At 40.2% G+C, this 20,729-nt stretch overlaps 1 protein-coding gene across 5 annotated transcripts in view; it reads left to right on the top strand.

Annotated features, from left to right (window-relative positions):
- Positions 1-14,694, top strand: part of CASR (calcium sensing receptor) — a 79,523-nt gene extending 64,829 nt beyond the window's left edge. For all 5 annotated transcript variants that reach the window (XM_086675273.1, XM_086675272.1, XM_025913381.2 and 2 more), the window contains 3 exons: positions 6,657-6,887; positions 10,326-10,449; positions 11,735-14,694. In XM_086675273.1, coding sequence (XP_086531399.1) covers positions 6,657-6,887; positions 10,326-10,449; positions 11,735-13,248 — 1,869 coding nt within the window. In that variant the 3' untranslated portion in view covers positions 13,249-14,694. The remainder of the gene's footprint in view (positions 1-6,656; positions 6,888-10,325; positions 10,450-11,734) is intronic.
- Positions 14,695-20,729: the final 6,035 nt, after the last annotated feature.

Genomic DNA, 20,729 nt, shown 5'->3' with positions numbered 1-20,729 from the left:
TTATATGGAACAGTTTTGGGGGGACTTTTAAGTTACAGTGATACCTCAAAGGGAGAAATTGTATTGGACCTTAATCCCACAGTATAATTTTGAGTATTTTGCTTTTAAAAATAGGTTTAAGTTATAACTGATTATATAAAACTTTAATTTTTATGATCTTCAATGGTAAGTTTTTCAAAAAGTGAATCCTAAACCTTTTCAACCTTATCTGAAAGTCCTTTTGTTTGTTTGTTTTTGTTTGAGTGTAGAACTTAGAACTTTATATTTTCAGTCTGAATCAGCTGACTTCAGCCCAACTGCACTGGCTAGCACCTCCAGTATAATACTCTATAGCCACAGTGAGAATGGACATTATCCTCTTGTTCCTGATCTTAGAGGAAAAACATTCAATCTCTCACCACTAAGCATAATGTTAACCGTAGGTTTTGTAGAGGATTCAGGAGGTTCCTTTTTACTCCTAGATTATGGAAAGTTTTTATCAGGAATGGAGATTGGATGTTACCAACTACTTTTTCTGTATTTATCGAGATGATCATACGGTTTCCCTTTTGTAGTATGTTAATGTAGTTGAATGTTCATCCTTGCATTCCTACAACAATGTAGGGAGGTAGACAACTAAAATTTGGTTATGAAATTTTTCCTCTATGTTCATGAGAGATATTGGTCAATAGTTTTATTTTCTAGTAATATCTTTGTCTAGTTTTGGTATCTGAGTAATACTGCCTTCAAAGAATGGGTTAGGAAGTATTGCCTCCCTGTCAATGTTCTGAAAGTGTTTGTGTGGAATTGGTATTACATTCTTCCTTAAATATGTGGCAGAATTTATCAGTGAATTGGGCCAATTTTCTTTGTGGGAAAATTCTGAACTGCAAATTCAATTTCTTTAATACTTACAGAACTATTCCTTTGAAGACAGCTTTGAAGACAGCTTTGATTGTGTCTTTCAAAGACAGTGTCTAAGTTGTCGAATTTATTGGCATAAATTTGTTTAGAATATTGCTTATTAAATTATTTATAATACTCTCAGATTATCCTGAAAATGTCTGCAAGATCTCTAGTGATGTCACTTCTCTCATTCTTTGTTTGGAAATACGCATCTTCATCTTTTTTACTGATCAGTCTGGGAAGAGAGTCATCAATTTTATTGATCTTCCCAAAGAACCAGCTTTTAGTTTTAGTGATTTTCTATGTTTCTGTTTTCTATTCCATTGATTTTTGCTCTGAGCTTTATTACTTCCTTTCTCCTGCTTTATTTGAATTTAATTTGCTCTTCTTTTTCTAGTTTCTTAGGTTGGAAAGTGGGATCATTAATTTGAGACCTTTCTTCTATAATTTTATTGTTAAAAATCTCCCTCTAGATGTTGCTTTAGCTGCATCCCCCCAATTTTGTATGCTATGTTTTCATTTTCATTTAATTCAAAATACATTCTAACTTTCCTTTCCATTTCTTCTTTAACCTATATATTATTTAGAAGTATGTTATTTGGTTTCCAAGTATCTGGAGATTTTTCAAATATCTTTCTGTTACTGATTTCTAATTTAAATTCTCAGGAGTCAAAAAACATACTTTGTTTGAATATTTTTAAATTTATGGAAACATGGTTTTATTATCCAGAATATGGTTTATCTTGGTAAATATTCTCCGTGCCCTTGAAAAGAGTGTGTATTCTACTGCTATTGGGTTGAGTGTTCTATAAATATCAATTAGGTCAAGTGCTATTGATCAAGTATTATTCAAGTCTTTTACACCTTTATTGATTTTCTACCTACTTGCTCTTTTAACTGATATAGACACCATATTGACCTTATTTATTTGTTTACTTATCCTCAGACTGGTGAACACCTCATCATGAGCACCACTTGACAAATTCAACAGTGTTAGTTTAATGCCTAGACTATCAACCAAACATTCAACAGACATAGTTTGAGTATCCATTCAAATTCGTGCCCTCTACAAATCACTGGGGACACAGAAAGGAATAAGATAGTGTCTTTAACTTTAGAGGAGATTTGTCTAATAAATTTTGGGTATAAAATTTCTAGCCACAAAGATCCTGGGTGCTTCCTTTTCTGGATAAGATGTTTGCCCTGCTTTTACCTTCTGCCTATCCTTATCTCCCTGTCCCATCTGAGGCTAGAATTGCGATGTCTCATTAGTAAACTCTTGATACTAAATGTCCTCAAGGTTACCTTGTTATCAAGGTCTCTACCTGCTCCACCAATGAAGTCATATTTGGACATTTGAAATCCCTTTCAATACTTCCTTTTTTGGTAACAGTTTTATTGATATATAATTCACATATCATAAAGTTCACCTACTACAGTGGTTTTTAGTATATTCACAGAGTTGTATAACCATAACCACAATCAGTTTGGAACCTTTCCACCACATCAAAAAGAAACTTCATACCCTTTAGCTGTCACCCCCTACTATCTCATCCCCCCATTCCTAAATACCACCAATCTACTTTCTGTCTCTCTATATTTGGATATTTCTGCACAGTTCATATAAAGCGAATCATAAAATATGTGGTGTGTGTGACTGACTTCTTCCACTTGGCATGTTTTCAAGGTTCATCCTTGTTGTAGCACGTATCAGTACTTCATTCCTTTTTATGGCTTGAATAGTATCCCATCATATGGATATAACATATTTTATTTATCCATTGATTCGAGTGATATACATTTAACTTGCTTTCATTTTTTATTATTATGAATTATGAACAGTAGTGTTCAGGTTTTTGTTTGGATATATGTTTTCATTTTTCTTGGGATTACACATAAGAGTGGAATTGCTGGGTCAAGTGGTAACTCTTATGTTTAACTTTTTGAGAAAGTGTCAAACTATTTTCCAAAGTCTCTGCACCATTTTTCATCCCCACCAACAGTGTATGGAGATTTCTCTACATTCTCATCAACCTGTTATTATCTGATCCTGTGCCTTTTAATATGAAATCCAGCCTCTTTGCCTTGAATCTTCTTTACCTATCTACCTTATTTCCCCTTGTTCTCTGGCATGTACACGAATTTTGAGAGACTGGTTTCTTTACTGCCCCCATAACACTTCATGCTTATTCCTAACTTGATCTTTGTCCATGCTATTCCCACTGTTTTTAACACCCTCCTTCTTTCTGTCCTTTGCCAATCCAAATTTCTACCATGCCTCAAGCCTGTATTGACCTCTTCAGACCTTTTAAATTTCCATCCCTTCTGAATTTAGCTGTATTTAGAGCTGATACCCTGTAAGTTAGCTCATGAGGACTATATTACTATGTCTTATACTACTGCAGCCTAGCTCAGAACACATAGTGGATAGTCTATAAATATTTACTTGTTGACTGATTCTAACAGCACACACATCTCACCCTGTGTTTACAATAATTTTTTTTTAATTTTTTTTTTCAACGTTTATTTATTTTTGGGACAGAGAGAGACAGAGCATGAACGGGGGAGGGGCAGAGAGAGAGGGAGACACAGAATCAGAAACAGGCTCCAGGCTCCGAGCCATCAGCCCAGAGCCTGACGCGGGGCTCGAACTCCCGGACCGCGAGATCGTGACCTGGCTGAAGTCGGACGCTTAACCGACTGCGCCACCCAGGCGCCCCTACAATAATTTTTTAATGGAAACTTTAAGAAAATGATTTTTGATTGACTTCTTCTTCTTTCATGTTAGGATTATGGTAGAAATCTCCATCCCATGCCAATAGCAACACAAAGAGATTACAGCCAGTGGTGATCTTTGAGTCACGTTTCTGTCCAGCCTGACCAATGTAGAAGATAACAATTTAATTATAAAATGACTGTCCCTGTTCCCTTCCTTATTCATCCACTAATGCCTGGAGACTTTCACTGCAGAGAACTTAAAGACAGAGAAAAGGAGAGAGGAAGCTTGTTGCCTGGCATATTGAGAACCAAGGAATTAAACCTGAATAAGAAGGAAGTAAATTTATGCTCAATACTCCAGTTTTACTGCTGTATATATGCTCTTAAAATTATTCTTCAAATAACAGTGATGTTTTTTCAAAATATATTTAATGAGGAAATATTACTGACAAATATTTGCCATGGACATTCTAAATCATTTATATCAGAGGCAGGAGAGTGCAGCAGGAAAAGCTCATGTTTAAATCACAGCTCAAGAACTTTCTAGCTTATAACCGGCAAGTTTCTTGACTTCTATGCCTCAGTTTCTTCATCTATAAAATGAATATAATAATAGAGTGGTTGTGAGGATTAAATGAGATACTGTGTGTAAAGCTTTAGTACAATGCCTGGCACATAGGAAGTGTAAATAAGAGGTAGTTCCCTACCTCTCCACTCTTCTCATCTCCTTTTACACACATCAGAGCAAAGACAGAGTTAGCATGATTGTGGAAAGGACAGTGGAAACTGTATGACTAGGATAAAACATTTGCACTAACAAGAAATGGTAGGTACATGAAACCAAAGTATGGAAGGTTTTGGAAGCTACCTAGAGAAGTTTGAAGAATATTTCATTTGAGCCATGATAGATCCCCAGCAGGATGTGGGAAAAGAAAAGCATGACTATGGAATGGAGGTTCCAGAGTGGGTGGAAGGAATGAGGTTCTAAGTGCTGCAAAAGAAGCTCAGCTGTACAGAGCAGAAGGACTGTATGTTCCTCTCAGGGAAGAAAAGCTGTGTCAGGACAAGGATGTGTTGGGGTACAAACAAAAGGATGTACATCATTCTGTATAGGAGGAGGCCAGGTCATTCCAAGAGCATGGAGGAAAAGGAAGGAGAACTGGAGGTATAAAAAAGGAACATATCTGGGGAACTGCTCTGCAGACAGTTTTAAAAGGTCAGTAAAAATGGAGGAAAAAATATAAGATGGATGACCATCAAGGAAGCCTTAGGAGAACACAGGTAGCATGAATCCTCAATAGGATTCATTCTCCTTCTTTTTGGAGGATAGCTCAGCAGTTCTGACTGCAGAACAGAAGAACCGATAGCAGGAAGGGAAGGACACCCCCTCTTCCCCCATAGGTCTGGGCAAAAGTCAGGGCAGCCAGAGTCTGCCAGGGTAGCAGTGAGGACACTAAAGCAGTAAATCCCATACAGAAGGTTAGGTGAGGCACCCAGGGTGGTATGTTTGTGTGCATACATGGTCTGCCATTGACTCTGTCCCCAAACTTGTCCCAGAGCTGTTTATGAGCAAATTCAGGTGACTCCTTTTCCCTACTTAATTTTACTTACAATAAATGTTTATTTGAAAGTAAAGTGAATACAGATATATAGTTTTAAAAAGCAGTGTCATCTCTGGAATGGGGTAGAATATTAAAGGTGCCCTGAAGGGGCCTAACTAAGTCACCTAGTTTGTCATGAATATTAACCTGGATAATAGGTGCAAGGCCTCAGTAAAGCCATCCATTAGACAGACTCAACCCAAACTTTTCCCCAGTGTCAGATTAGATGTTGGTTTTTTAGGGGTAATGATAAAAATAATGATAAAAGGGAGAGGTGCCTCTAGATGTACCTCAGGGACCATGAAGCCACAGAACAGAGAGAAGAGTCCATACCAGAGTTTGCAGAGATTCCGCAACCTCTCTGGACCAGCCCTCTCATTACAAAGGTGAGGAAACATGCTCAGAGCTGGAGGAGGGTGATAAATCTCAGTGACTTGTGAGGTGCAGTAGAAGCAAGAACACTTATATTCACAGGCTGGACCATGTGTTATTCTCTCTTGATGCCTTGGGACCCCTGGCACATCCCACATGAAGGGGCTGAGTGTTCACTGTCTCCTCCTGACCCATGTCAGGGGCACATAGGAAGCAAAGCCAGGTGCCTAACAATACTACAATAGAGCATAGCCATTAAGAGCGCAGGCTTTGCACCACTTGCTAACTGTGTAACTCTAAACAAGATACTTCTGTTCCTATGCCTCACTTTCCCCATCAGTAAAATGGGGGTGATAGTACTATTTGTTGTAAGGATAAGATTAGATAATAAATATAAGGCATTCAGCATTTGCGCCTAAAATGTAGTAAAATGACCAACAAAGTTTAACAATTATTATCATTACTTTTTTTTTTATACAAGAGTTATATGACATATAAAACCCTGCGAAGATTAAGGGATTGGCCATGACTGTTACAACAGTGATGGTGAGGGCTCCACCGACAGCCTCATTTCTTTCTTCCTTCCACTCACCCCACTCCGTGATTTTTGGCAGCAAGACACTTTCACAGAGGCAGCAGCATAAAGAAAGATGGAGCAGATCTTAAAAGTACTTCATACCTCCACTCCTTCCCCAAAACCCATCTCAGAAGACACCAGGAATGGCTCTGGGTTACAAACCCTGCCCTTCCTGGGGCACCACCAGTTGATGATGTACCTGAAGAAGACTTGATTTGGCCAGGGGCCATGGTGAGATGTGCCCAGTCTACTTTCCTGACTTCAAGAAGGTGTTTTCGCCCCAGTTACAATTTGAGTATCAAGTAAAGCCTGTGGCTTACCAGGGCTACTGCTAACACATACAATTACCTTAGTGTAAATTAGAAAAAGGTGCCTCTTCCTAAAGTTATGTTCCTTCCACTTTGTTAGAACAAGATAGTTTACTGTCCTCATGCAGTACATAACATACTTAAACATATGTGGTAGTCCTGTGGCTTGTACTCAAAGTCTCTGTTCCTCTTTAGGTTCTGAAGCACCTACGGCACCTAAACTTTACCAACAATATGGGGGAGCAGGTGACTTTCGATGAATGTGGGGACCTGGTGGGGAACTATTCCATCATCAACTGGCACCTCTCTCCAGAGGATGGCTCCATAGTGTTTAAGGAAGTCGGATATTACAACGTCTATGCCAAGAAAGGAGAAAGGCTCTTCATCAATGAGGAGAAAATCCTGTGGAGTGGATTCTCCAGGGAGGTATGTGCTGTGCATCAAAACCACAGATGCCTCCACCACAGGCAGGAAACTGTGCTAGACTTCAGAAGGGCCTTAGGCTTCACCACTGGACTTGCAAAATGATGAGACCACTTCCCTCAACTCACTAACTCTTGTTAGCTCTTATCATATAGCTCTAATGCCGAGGTTCTCCATGAAATCCATGAGTGTTTAGTATACAGATGATAATCCTCAGAAAATTCTTATTCTTTACAAATCTGATCCTTTGGCTAAATGGCTAATAGTTTCCTTGACTAAAACTTTCCCCAACCAGAGTGAAATATTTAAGCAAACAGAAATATCACTCAAGGTAGGGTCTGGACAATTCACACAGAGGTAGTTCCCTGTTATCCAAATAGCTCCGGGCTGACCTATAAATCAAAAGGACAATTTCTTAGAAAATCAAATGGGTTGGTAACTTGGGAAAGATAACATCTCTGAGGGTACTGTGTTACTATAGTTGAAAGTACTAATGTCCTTCACTAGTTCTTTTCCTTTCTTTTCTTTCCCAAGGTCCCAAGAATCTTAGCAATCATCAGGTCCAATACTGTCATTTATATCCCTCTTTCATTAGAAAATAATGCCAATTATTTTCTCTTTAAGTCTTCTAAAAAATCCTCGTCAAAGCAGTTATTTTTCTGATATAGTAAAAAATTTCCTTTATTGCTTTCCATGTGTTTAACTTTGTAAGATGTCTCCAAGTCAAGCATGTAGGTGGGGAGAGAAGGGAAGAGTCTTATTAAAGAGACATTTTGAGGGGTGCCTCGGTGGCTCAGTTGGTTAAGCGTCTGATTTCGGCTCAGGTCATGATCTTGCGGTCCTTGAGTTTGAGCCCTGCATCATGCTCTGTGCTGACAGCTCAGAGCCTGGAGCCTGCTTCAGATTCTGTGTCTCCCTCTCTCTCTGCACCTCCCCTGCTTGCACTCCATTTCTCTCTCAAAATAAATAAATAAATAAATAAATAAATAAATAAATAAATAAATATTTTTAAAAACATTTTTTTAAAAGAAACATTTTGGAAATAGTATGCACCCTTCTGTGTTACTTGACATGATCATATGGAATGAAAAGAAGAGCTTCTGAAACAATAAAGCAATAAATTGGACAAAACTATCAAAAACAACCATTTAAGGATCTGGTAATCAACCAAAGCAAACAAAAGCTGAAGTGTCTTTTTAAGAAAAACTAACGAAACTTGGGTAAGAAAAGTCTGTGGCAGTCTGAGGCTGATCCCCAATTATTTCTAATAATTTGGTTGCTGATTCTTTTAAGTTTTCTACGTGGACAATCATATCATCTGTAAATAACAAGTTTTACTGAGTTCTTTCCAATATTTATGCCCTTATTTTTCTTGTCTTATCCCACTAGCTATGAACTCTGCAATGTTTAATAATAGTGGTTATAGTGGGCATTCTTGTTATAAAGGAAATGCTTTTATTTTTTCATGTAGAATGATGTTTACCTAAGAAGTTTTTATATTGCCCTTTTTAAGTTAAAGATATTTCTTCCTATCTCCCTTTTTCAGGTAAGTTTTTAATTGCTATTTTGTGTTGAATTTCATCAAATGCTTTTTCTTTATCTACTGATGATCATGATTGTTCTCCATTAATTTATTAATGCAGTGGATTTTATATATATAGATGCAGTATACATTTTCTAGTACTGAACTTGTTTGCATTCTTGGCACAAACCTAACATGATCATGCTACATATTCTTTCCTATGTCCTTTGAGTTTGTTAATTGTTTTAGTGTTTTCATCTCTATTCAAGTGATAAAAAGTAGCTGTACTCTTTTCAGGTCCTTTCAGATTCCTTACACTTTGTGTATACCTCCAGGACTTCTATATATTTTTGCTTCCAACAGAACTCACCACACTTTTTTAGAAAACTACCAGCGGGCTAATAGAACCCACTTTGCCCACAGGGCTCAGAAAGGCAGAAGAGTCCACAAATTTACATTTCCCTAAAAAGATCCTTAACAATGAGTGGTGTGGAAGTACAAAAACCCTGGCCCCCTTTTCCTTAGGTCAGGACAGCTCTAAGGAATAACTTACAGTCCAGAGTTCCCCTATGGGATCAGGCAGAAGCTACCCTCTGAGGGACTTTGCTCAAGATCATACCCTTGCTGTCTTCTTCCCTTCTGTGTCTGACTTGCTCCATTCTCTTCCTGGTTTCTTGGGAGAACTTTCCTTGCAAACACTTGTATACAAATCCACAACTCAGGTCTGCTTCTAAAGACAACTTAAAGTAGTGAGATGGGCCTGTAATTTTTTTTTTCTTTTTCATACTGTTCTCATCTGGTTTTGGAATCAGAGTTATACTGGCCTTTATATAAGAATGAGTTAGAAGATGTTCCCCTTTTTTCCCCCCCAATCTCTGGTAGAGTTCACATAAGATTAGATTCATCTGTCCCTTGAAAGTTTAGTGTTTTTTTTAAAAAGAAATAATGTTTAATGTCATTTGCCTGTGATAAACAGAGAATGGTGGTCATCTCAGGTATGAATATATAGTAGGGAAGGAAGCAAGGGGTTAGAGGAAAGCGTACAGTTAAGTGCAGGTTACTGTTCTAGTCCTAGCTTTTGTTTTGGGGTAGTCATTAAAAATGACTGGCTAAAAGTGATTGAAATATGAACAAGTAATGATGGGAAAACAAGGATTATGATTAATCAAATTCCATGCACCTGAAGTCCACTAATGAAATAAATAAATAAAATCTATGTTATCTGAAATTAATATCACTATTGCAGATTTCTTTTGGGTAGTAGTTACCTGACATATTTTTCTGATCCATTTACTTTTGGCTCCTCTATGCCTGTCCTGCCTGCCTTGCTGAGTGGTTCAAGGATCTCAGAAGTCACCCTATAAAGCCTAAAATAAAGTTGCAGGAATTGCAATTCACTGCAAAGTTCAGAATCCCATTTTCTAAACAAATTTCCTTTCATCTCAGCATCTCCCTTCGTGATTATCCCTCTATATGTATGTAGACCTGTGTCCCTGCATCTTTTAGCTTGCCTTAAACTCTTGTTTCCATGGAAAGCAAACAGATGTCCCATTATGGGACTTGGAGAGAATGGAATGGGGGGTTATTTAAGGAGGATTTTGGTCACTGTGTAGAGTGGCAACAATTAATCTTCCCAGACTCCCATGGATGTGTGTGTGTGTGTGTGTGTGTGTGTGTGTGTGCACGCGCGCGTACACCTGCAGGCACTGGCCCAAGGACACCTCTCCCTTTTTTTTTTTTTTCCCACCTCCCTTTCATTGATAATAAGAACAAGGATCTCTGGGGCTTCCTCTGTCTGGAATGAGTCTGAAGTCTGTTGTACTGGTCCTTGTGCACAAACTCCTCTTCCGTGCTTGTGTCAAAAGGGGAGACCGATCCCACAGCTGCAGCCCTTCACTTTTGTGCTCTCGGTTCTCTAGGTACCTTTCTCCAACTGCAGTCGAGACTGCCTAGCAGGGACCAGGAAAGGAATCATTGAGGGGGAGCCCACCTGCTGCTTTGAGTGTGTGGAATGTCCTGATGGGGAGTACAGTGATGAAACAGGTAAAGGAACATGCCCTCCTGCAGTGCTCAGTTCACTTTGGAGCACTGGGGTCAGCCAAGTCCCTGGAAGGGGTAGGCTGAGGAGGTACTTCACACAATTTCTCATTTAATAAGGTATGTCTGAGAGTCACGTTGGGCTGGGCATTGAGGGGGATAGAAAAGAAATATTGGATGCCTGTAATACCATAAAAGGTTACACATCTTTCGTTTTACTTTGATGCCACTCTCCAATATTATATCCCTTTTCTTACAGCTCAGTAGCCCTAAATAGACAAAGTTCTGTCTGTTCCACACTACACAATTAATAGGCCATGATATATTGCCTGTTGGGTGCCTGGCATTGTATTTGCTGTCTTACTTACGCTTTTCCTGTACCTCAGTTTCTTCATCTACAAAGTAGGAATAATAATAAACCTATTTTACAGAGTTGGGGGAATCAAATGAGTTAATACTGTTATAGCACATGCTAAGTTCTAGATAAATGTTAAGTAAAAACCTTAACTGGCATTTGGAGATGCTTTATACATATTAACTATAATTGTTATTATTACTGTTATTATCTCATTTCATCCTTACCACAATAATGGGATTATTGCTTTCTTTGCATAGATGATTGAAACTGAGGCTCAGAGAGGTTAAGGAGCCTGACCAAACAGCTAGTAAACAGAAGAGCCAGGATTCCCATCCATATCTCTGACTGAAAGCCCAAGTTCCTTTAACTCCCCAAAACTGCAGGGTGTTTGGGACATAGTAGGGCCTTAATAAATGTCTACTGACTGAATGCGTCTGCAGCCTCCCTCATTGGAAAGCCATGAATGTGGAGTGAGGAAGGCACAGGTCGTTTGTGTGGGATATTCTGCCTTGATCTAAGAGGAAGTCTGCTCTGACATGTCCACAAAGTCCATCCATATATCCAAAATGAATCAGGCTGAGTGTGAATACTGTGAGAAGTTGGTAAACTATGCTAGACCCCTGGTATGTAGGCAGCCAGCCACCTGCCCAGCAAGATTGATCATTCTCTGCTAAAGACCATCAGCAAATAGTGCTAATAGGGGTAGCACCACCCCCCACCATGTACAAAGGAAAAAAATAACAGAACTATTAAAAATACATGAAATTAAATAAGTATGTTAATAAACATAAGTCAGAGTTCAATCATTTCACTAACAAAGAAAGTTTAAAGTGACCGCATCCAATAATCTGTATACCCTTACCAACACGTTTACACTCACAGGTCTTAGTCTATGCCCCACAGTGACTAACTCTTCCCTGAAACATTTTACAGATGCAAGTGCCTGTGACAAGTGCCCCGATGACTTCTGGTCCAATGAGAACCACACTTCTTGCATTGCCAAGGAGATTGAGTTTCTGTCCTGGACGGAGCCCTTTGGGATTGCACTCACTCTCTTTGCTGTGCTGGGCATTTTCCTGACAGCCTTCGTGCTGGGTGTCTTCCTCAAGTTCCGTAACACACCCATTGTCAAGGCTACCAATCGAGAGCTCTCCTACCTCCTCCTCTTCTCCTTGCTCTGCTGCTTCTCCAGCTCCCTGTTCTTCATTGGTGAGCCCCAGGACTGGACATGCCGCCTGCGCCAACCAGCCTTTGGCATCAGCTTCGTGCTCTGCATATCATGCATCCTAGTGAAAACCAACCGTGTCCTCCTGGTGTTTGAGGCCAAGATCCCCACGAGCTTCCACCGCAAGTGGTGGGGGCTCAACCTGCAGTTCCTGCTGGTCTTCCTCTGCACCTTCATGCAGATTGTCATCTGTGTGATCTGGCTCTACACTGCACCACCCTCAAGCTACCGCAACCACGAGCTGGAGGATGAGATCATCTTTATCACATGCCACGAGGGCTCGCTAATGGCACTGGGCTTCTTAATTGGCTACACGTGCCTACTGGCTGCCATCTGCTTCTTCTTTGCCTTCAAGTCCCGGAAGCTGCCAGAGAATTTCAATGAAGCCAAGTTCATCACCTTCAGCATGCTCATCTTCTTCATCGTCTGGATCTCCTTCATTCCAGCCTACGCCAGCACCTATGGCAAGTTTGTCTCTGCCGTGGAAGTGATCGCCATCCTGGCAGCCAGCTTTGGCTTGCTGGCCTGCATCTTCTTCAACAAGGTCTACATCATCCTCTTCAAGCCATCACGTAACACCATCGAGGAGGTACGCTGCAGCACTGCTGCCCATGCTTTCAAAGTAGCAGCCCGGGCCACGCTGCGCCGCAGCAACGTCTCTCGAAAGCGGTCCAGCAGCCTTGGGGGCTCCACGGGATCCACACCCTCTTCCTCCATCAGCAGTAAGAGCAACAGTGAAGACCCCTTCCCACAGCCCGAGAGGCAAAAGCAGCAGCAGCCACTGGCCCTGACCCAACAAGAGCAGCAGCCGCAGCCACAGCAGCCCTCGTCCCTACAGCAGCAGCCACAGCCACAGCCACAGCCCAGATGCAAGCAGAAAGTCATCTTCGGCAGTGGCACAGTCACCTTCTCACTGAGCTTTGATGAGCCTCAGAAGAGTGCCATGGCTCACAGGAATTCTATGCACCAGAACTCCCTGGAGGCCCAGAAAAGCAATGAGACCCTCACCAGACACCAGGCATTACTCCCACTACAGTGCGGGGAGACAGACTCAGAACTGAGTGCCCAGGAGAGAGGCCTTCAAGGGCCTGTAGACGGGGACTTCCGACCAGAGATGGAGGACCCTGAAGAGATGTCCCCAGCACTTGTAGTGTCCAGTTCACAAAGCTTTGTCATCAGTGGTGGTGGCAGCACTGTCACAGAAAATATACTGCATTCATAAAGTGGAAGAAGGTGGCCAGTCCAGGGAGGATCCAGAGAGGATTCCTGGGATCATGTTCTCTGACAGGGATGAGGAATCGCCCCAGACTCCTTTCCTCTGTGTGTGGAAGGAGAAATAAGACACGCCAAACACCTCAAATTTAGTTGCACTGCTTTAAGTAACAGTGAATTGACTAATGTTCCCTCTAAAATTAAAAAGAAAAAAAAAAAAAAAGAACCGTGTCCTTCTGTGGTTGGATATGTCAGAGTGTTGAGATCACCATAGTCAGATTTGCTGTTCATGTCTCTTCCTCTGTTCTCATCCTCCATTCTATCCCATCCAACCGCCCAGATATAAAACCAAGACTTTAGTAACCCACCTATTCCCTTCTTTTTTTCTTAACACCGAAATGCCTGCCCTGAACATTGCAGACAGCCTGGCCCAGACACAAAAGTGTGCAGAGTGAAAAAAGTTCAGACTGGCTACCACTAGAGTTAAGAGTCTGAAAGACAGAACATCATCAGTGCTTCCCAGCACCTTGACAATGGGAAGAGAACTTCAAGTGTTCAAGAGCATAAGGTGAACATGTCCCCTCCTATTTATGAAAACCATAAGATATTTGGTCTCCTACTTGCTGCTGCTATCATGTGACATCTAGAAGGTTAGCATCCCTCCTACACCAACATGTCTGGTGGAGAATGTCATAGTGATGCCATGTTTAGATTCCAGGATCACAAGAATCACCTCAAATTGTTGGGAAGGAACTGCATGAATCCAATGAGCTGTATTTGTAATTAATATTGCTATATGTAGCTTTATCTCTAAGAAAATGCTTCTGTTATAATAATGTTATAATAGTTCATGGACAATATAAACTGAAAAAATGTCAGTCTGGTTAATATAAGGCAGTATTATTGAGCTCCTTGCCTATCCTTGCCTACCCCACCACCCTCACCTCCATGAGCTAAGCCCAAGTAAGCCCCAGGGATCCATAAGTTCCCCCAATCCCTGTCCCCAAAGCTTCCCAAAGCCAGATCCACAGCTGACTCTGTGGAAAACAAGCTCCCAGTCCTTAGCCCCTACCAGTTGCTGGGGTAAGAAAGTGTCCCATGAAAGCTCTCACAGGACATTAGCCTGGCACTCTCCCTGCCAAATGCCATACCTAAAATCCCTCCAGCAGTGGGAATCTGCCCATAGGTGGTTAAAGTGGTTGAATGGCATATTTCTGAGCATTCAGGCTCTGGAGACAGAGAGACCTGGGTTCAAGCCAGTCACTTACAAGTTGGGTGACCACAGGCAGGGAACCTTAACTTCACTAAGCCCCAGCTTCTTTGTCTCTAAAATAGAGGTAATAATCATTCTTTCCCCTCAGAGCGCTTATGTGAATTAAATGAGATGATGTATGTAAAGTACTTTAGCATGGTGCCTAGCATATAGTAAGCAATCAATAAATATTAGTTAATATTATTACTGATATTGTAATTATTTTTTTCACTTCATTAAAATATAAAATAAACTTTGTTTACCATTCAGATTTTAATGACAAGCCCACTGATGACACAAACGTTCTTCATAATAACCCCAAGAACTCTGATCAGCCCTAGTAACACTTGCTCATGGCAACAAACCCAGAAAGTCAATCAGACCCCCCCAGAGGCCCCCATGCTCTGCCTCTATGAACACAACGCCAAGAGAAGAATGTCACCGGTCTGGCAGTAGTTTCTCAGATCACTCTAAATGCTGCTCTTAAGCCAAAGCCAAAATATAGCAATTAAATCTGAGAATGTTGGACTCAACATCATTATCTTCATTTATATGTTGCAGCACAACTCTCAGCACAGATTCAGGAGTGTAAAACGTGAACTTTATTTTTCTCTAACAACTTAGTTTCTATCTCAAATTCCCATTCAGCCTAGTGACAGAAACTTCCATCTTAGTCAAACTGGGGTTTTCTCAGGAACTTCAGAGTTTTCTGAATTGGTTCAGATTTCTGGGCATCAGTTCAGAGGTTTCTTCCTTACCCCTTCCATGAGAGCTTTTAGTGTAAAGGGAGGTGGGGTTCCTCAAACATCAGCAGCTCCTATTGACATCTCTGAGAACATTCTGATCTGGCCCTCAGTAATTGTTATGCCTCCACATTGGCATCCTATGAGGCCTCCCATCCCCATATGGTCCCCGGTCATGGGATCCACAGTGATTTTCACAGCTGCGTCACTTTGTCCCAACTGCTAGGGCCCTCTCAGGCTTGCCAGCTCTCCCATGAATAGAGAACACTGGAGCCTAGGAACTGCCAGGCAGCTGTCAGGCCCCTCCCTCCTGGCCTCTACTTAACTGCTGCCTCCCCATGCTGGTATGGAGAATTCATAGAGACTAGCTTCCAAGGTGCCAGAGGGAAAACAGGGCATGTGTCCCCAAATCTGTATAGACATTTGTCAAAGACTGAATAACAGCCCCCCAAAGATGCCCACATCCTAATCTCCAGAACCTATGATGGTTACGTTACGTGGCAAGAGTGAGTTAAGGCTGCAGATGGGATTAAGGTTGCCAATCAGCTGACCTTGGTAAGGAGATCATTTTGGATTGTCCAGGTGGGCACAATGTAATCACCAGCTCCTCAGAAGTGGAAGAAGGAAGCGGAGAATCAGTGTAAGGATGATGTGATGTGAGAAAGACTCCAGAGATTATTGCTGCTTTTAAAATAGGGAAAGGAACCATGAAGCAAGAGACATGGAGGCTTCTAGAAGATGGAAAAGGCAAGAAAACAAATTTTCCCCAGAGCTTCCAGAAGGAACCAACCCTGTCAAAACCTTGATTTTAGTCCAGTAAGAGCCTTTTCGGACTGCTGGTCTCCAGAACTGTAAGATAATAAATTTATGTTGTTTTACGCCACTAAGTTTGTGGTACTGTTACAGAAGCAACGGAAACTAATACAACATTTTTACTCTACTCCCCCTTTCCTGAGCGTTTTCAGCTCAGGAAACAGTCCAGCACCTTTCTCAGAGATCCACCTGGTCTCCCTCTAGTGCTCTCCCCACCAACTAGCTCCATCTCTCTCCTCCACGAAAAAAAGTCTGACTAATATTCTAGTCTTCAAATCTGTTTGGGGAACTATAAACCTTGTGTTCTTAGTCTTTCTGGGTTTTGGTTTTAGATCATTAACAGCCATTTTCTATCCATTATATGTTAGTAGAACAAACCTGAAAAACAGTAGCTTCCAAAAAGAGGGGTTTGTTTTCTCTCTTTTATAAAGTCAGTCAAGAGTTTTTCCAAAAGATTCTTAAGAGTCCATTGGCAATGGAAACTGTTTATTTTTCTTTTGAAAATAAAAATGAATTCTATAATTATGAAGGATTTTCACTCAAATGAGAGAGTTTCCTAGACGATTTTAAGAATTTACATTAGAACTTTACAGGTAATGATCATCATGCAACATTATCACTCTTCAAGTCCCTATAATCATCAACTACATGATATTATAGTCTCTTTACACAAGAAACTAAAACAAATAAATTTGGACATTAACTACCTCATCTAAGGACATATTATAGTTTATCTGTTATGATGTTTAGAATCCAATACTCAACCTATTCATGACTAACAATAAAGAGAGTCCCTAAGAGTCTTGGAACCAATTATAGCTATAGCAGAACTTTATAGGAGTGGGTAATTCTTATCTAATACAGTTTGTTTATTTGTTTAAAACTTCATGGCTATTTTGTGTCTAACTGCATTCATTTCAATTGGGGGAAATTGGACTTCTCTACGTTTTTCTCCAAAAAGTTGCATTTCAGAGCAATGTTATCTCTTTGGGCCTGGCTAAAGTCATAGAAGCTCTGTGGGCTAGCTCTGCACAGACCAGTTTCCCTCTGCCATTTACTGCATTTAAACATATCTGGGCTGGAAGAGCAACACAGCATTAGTTAGGGGTGCTTGTTAATCATCCCTGGTCTAAGACCGAATGGTCATTTTAGGAGTCCGTTGGATACAAAGGTGCACCTCAAAGGTGGTTGGAGTGGGATAGGTGGAAGGAAGTTGTTGTAATGAGATCACTGGTGTCCAGGAAACCCTGGTTTCCTGTCCTGGATCATGAGAAAATACTAGGAGTTGGATGAGAACTCTGTTATCATGCAAGGAGTGAGGTAGGGGTCAGGGATATAACAAGTACAGGGTAGGATGAGTCACAGGAACAAAAGTGCATTCAAAGGACAGGGAGAAGAGTTTTAGCCTTGAGAGTTGCTGCTCAGCTAGTGGTATGAGAAGTGGAGAACTACTAGAAGAAGACAAAAAGAGGCAGGAAGCTGGACAGAACCAGCATGAAGTTGTACCTGGGGACTAGCAAGATAACTGTGACCCAGGCATCAAGTGGGGTTAGGGGATCATTCTTCTGCTGGAATGACCACCACATCCATCCCCTCCCCTGAATCATGCACAAGAGTGGGGGGAGTTTGGAGTGGAGGCAGGGTTATTTATTTATACCAAGAGCTGGATTGCAGTAAGGGGTTGGGGGAGTAATAGAAGCACATCACCAACTATCTCCTTCTGAAATTGGGACACTAGCTACCTGGATAACTAGCTAGAGTAGGAGGCTAGAACCAATAAAACAATTAACTCGAAGACTGAGTTCCCAGAACGTAGAGTGCAAATGTTTGTGAGTATATTGAAAATAGGTAAGAGATCAAAGCCCAAGAATAACCCTCATGGTCAATATAGGAGTTGATCACTGACAAAAGTATCAGGAAATGTTTTTGGAAGAATGTGTTATTCTCCTTGATATCAACCCAAAGATATGATTATTGTTCAAAATCTCCCAATTTTCTTTAAATGTTTTGTTTCTATCTGACCTAGGAAAACATTCACATTGTAAAGACACTGCTACTTGGTGATGGACTAATCATTTCCACTTCTTTAGAAATGTCTATAGTTCTCAAATTTTGTACATTAAAGCACAAGATTATATCCAAAAAATTAAGAAAATAATTTAAAATAGCCATGTAGTGAAGTTTTAAACAAATAAACAAACTGTATTAGATAAAAATTACCCACTCCTATAAAGTCCTGCTACAGCTATAATTGGTTCCAGGACTCTTAGGGACTCTTTTTATTGTTAGTCATGAATAGGTCGAGTATTGGAGCAGTGGAAAACCAAGAGTTGGATTCTAAACATCATAACAGATAAACTATAATATGTCCTTAGATGAGGTAGTTAATGTCCAGATTTATTTGTCTTAGTTTCTTATGTAAAGAGAATATAATATTAGCTGCCATAATTGGTTATCTGCCAAAAAAAATAACTCCTGTAAAAGTATCACCTTCAAGAGTATGGGGAAAATATGGAAAATCATAGAACCACAGATGACTAAAGTTTGGAGGTTTTGCTTTTAGAATCTGAAGTATCATAGAGTTCAGTCATTTCTTCTATCAAGTGGCTGAGTTGGAGACCATAAAATTCATCCTAGATTTGTTATAAGTTATGAAGATGCTTATAAACTTCTGATGATCCAAGCTTGGATGCTACACAATCAGGAACAATGCAGTCAGAAGAAATATCTAATCCCTCCATGGGGTTCTTCTGGCAAAAACCTCATTACTTCCACTGCCTGCCACTTAGCACCTATGGCACACGGAACTGGACGCTAGACTCTTCCTTGTAGTTTGAGGCATCAAACCCCTCTGCCACTGTACTTGGCCCCATTCACATCAACTTTCCAAGCCTCCCACTGGCCATGTGCAAAATCCAAGCTGCAGTGGGGTCTGGAAATGTGGCTTTTGCTGTCCAGCCTATAGAGTATAGGAAGACATGCTAGAAGGAGGTCAAAGTGGATGATGGATGAACCAATCTGCAGTATACACTGCCCCACAAACAAAGCATTTTTAAGATCAAACACAAAATGAAAAACACATTCTCCTGAGTAAAAGCAAGCAAAATATGATACCCTTTCATCTTAACAGCTGTGGTAGATAAGAAAGTACTATGCTGAAAACAGAGCTGCAGCTGGTACTTTGCCATTAGAGCCTGCTAGCAGATAAGAGAGAGCAAGCAGGAGCAAGTACTTGAGAGGATGAGTACGGAATTATGTGTTTGGTTATAAGCTCATTAGTACTATTTGACTTTTTTAATGATAGGCATATGTTTGTGTGTAGACTGAAGAAAAATACATAATCATTAGTACATAAGAAAAATACATAATCATTAATAGTGATTGTGTCTGGGTGTTAGAATTGTGACTGGTTTTTATTTTCTTTTTAAGATTTATCTGAGTTTTCTCCCTTAATTTATTTCCAAGAGCATGATTTATAGTAAAACAAGAAAAACTATTCCTTGGATCATCAGCTGTGATATTGTTATGTTCATGGTTTTTGTTTGGTTGGGTGTCATTTTTTTACTTTTTCCTTAGAAATAATCTCAAACTTACAGAAAATTTACAAAAATAAGTAGCACAAAGAACACATATATCCTTTCTGCCCAAATTTGCTTATTGATAACATTTTACCCCGTTTGCTTTGCCATGTGCACTGTGGTCATTTAATAAGATGAGATTTACACTGAAGTATTTATGGGTGAAATCATACAATGTCTGGGATTTGCTTTAAAATATCACAATATGAGGAGGCAATAAGTATACAAGGAGAAAGAGAAGAAAGAACAACAGAAAGTTAATGGTTGGTGAAGCTGAGTAATGGGTGCATGGGACTCCATTTTTCTATTCCTTCTTTTTTTTTTTTTTTTTTTTTTTTTTAGAGCAGGGCAGAAAGAGAGGGAAAGAGAGAACCACAAGCAGGCTCTGCGCTGTGAGCACAGATCCCAACACAGGACTCAATTACATGAACCGTGAGATTATGAATGAGCCAAAATCAAGGGTCAGACACTTAACTGACTGAGACACCCAGGTGCCACATTATTTTTGTAAGTTTCTTAAATTTCCACAATAGAAAATGTTAAAAAGCATCCAAAAAATAAAAAAGAATTAATCAGCCAAAAAAAAAAAAAAAATCACACAATAGAATTTCAGTGATTTGACTGGCCTCATTTTCACAAGAGAAGTCCGTCCATCAAACACTCAAAAAGAACCTGAAAGTCTGCCAAACAGCTAAAATTTTAGTTGGAAAATAAAAATAAGACAACAAAGTTCAAGAAGAAATTCCCTGAACTATATGAAAAAGGTCTTGGAGGCTGATGAAAGACAGCCTGGATCTTCTGATGTCATCTATTATGATCTATCCTCAGATAAACTAACTGTGGGCTGGTTCATTTTCTGGATTGTCCTTGGGCAAAAGGTTTAAAAGTGTTTAAACAGATCCTTCTCAGCCTCTGTGCCAATAGTTTCTCTTTTATGTATACACTCCCAAGGAAATAATCCAACAGGAAACAAAATTAATTAGCAGCAACATATTCCAGCTACATGAGAACCCACCTGAGCCACATGCCTGGAGACTGCACCAAGGGATCACTTATACACTGTTGAGGTTCTGTGATACAAGCAAGAAAAAATCCAGATGCACAA

This window comes from Puma concolor, chromosome C2 (assembly GCF_028749965.1).
Source record: "Puma concolor isolate L17-30 chromosome C2, mPumCon1.1.hap2, whole genome shotgun sequence".
Taxonomy (NCBI): domain Eukaryota; kingdom Metazoa; phylum Chordata; class Mammalia; order Carnivora; family Felidae; genus Puma; species Puma concolor.
The sequence above is the reverse complement of the archived record's forward strand: the minus strand, read 5'-3'. Positions and strand labels throughout refer to the sequence as shown.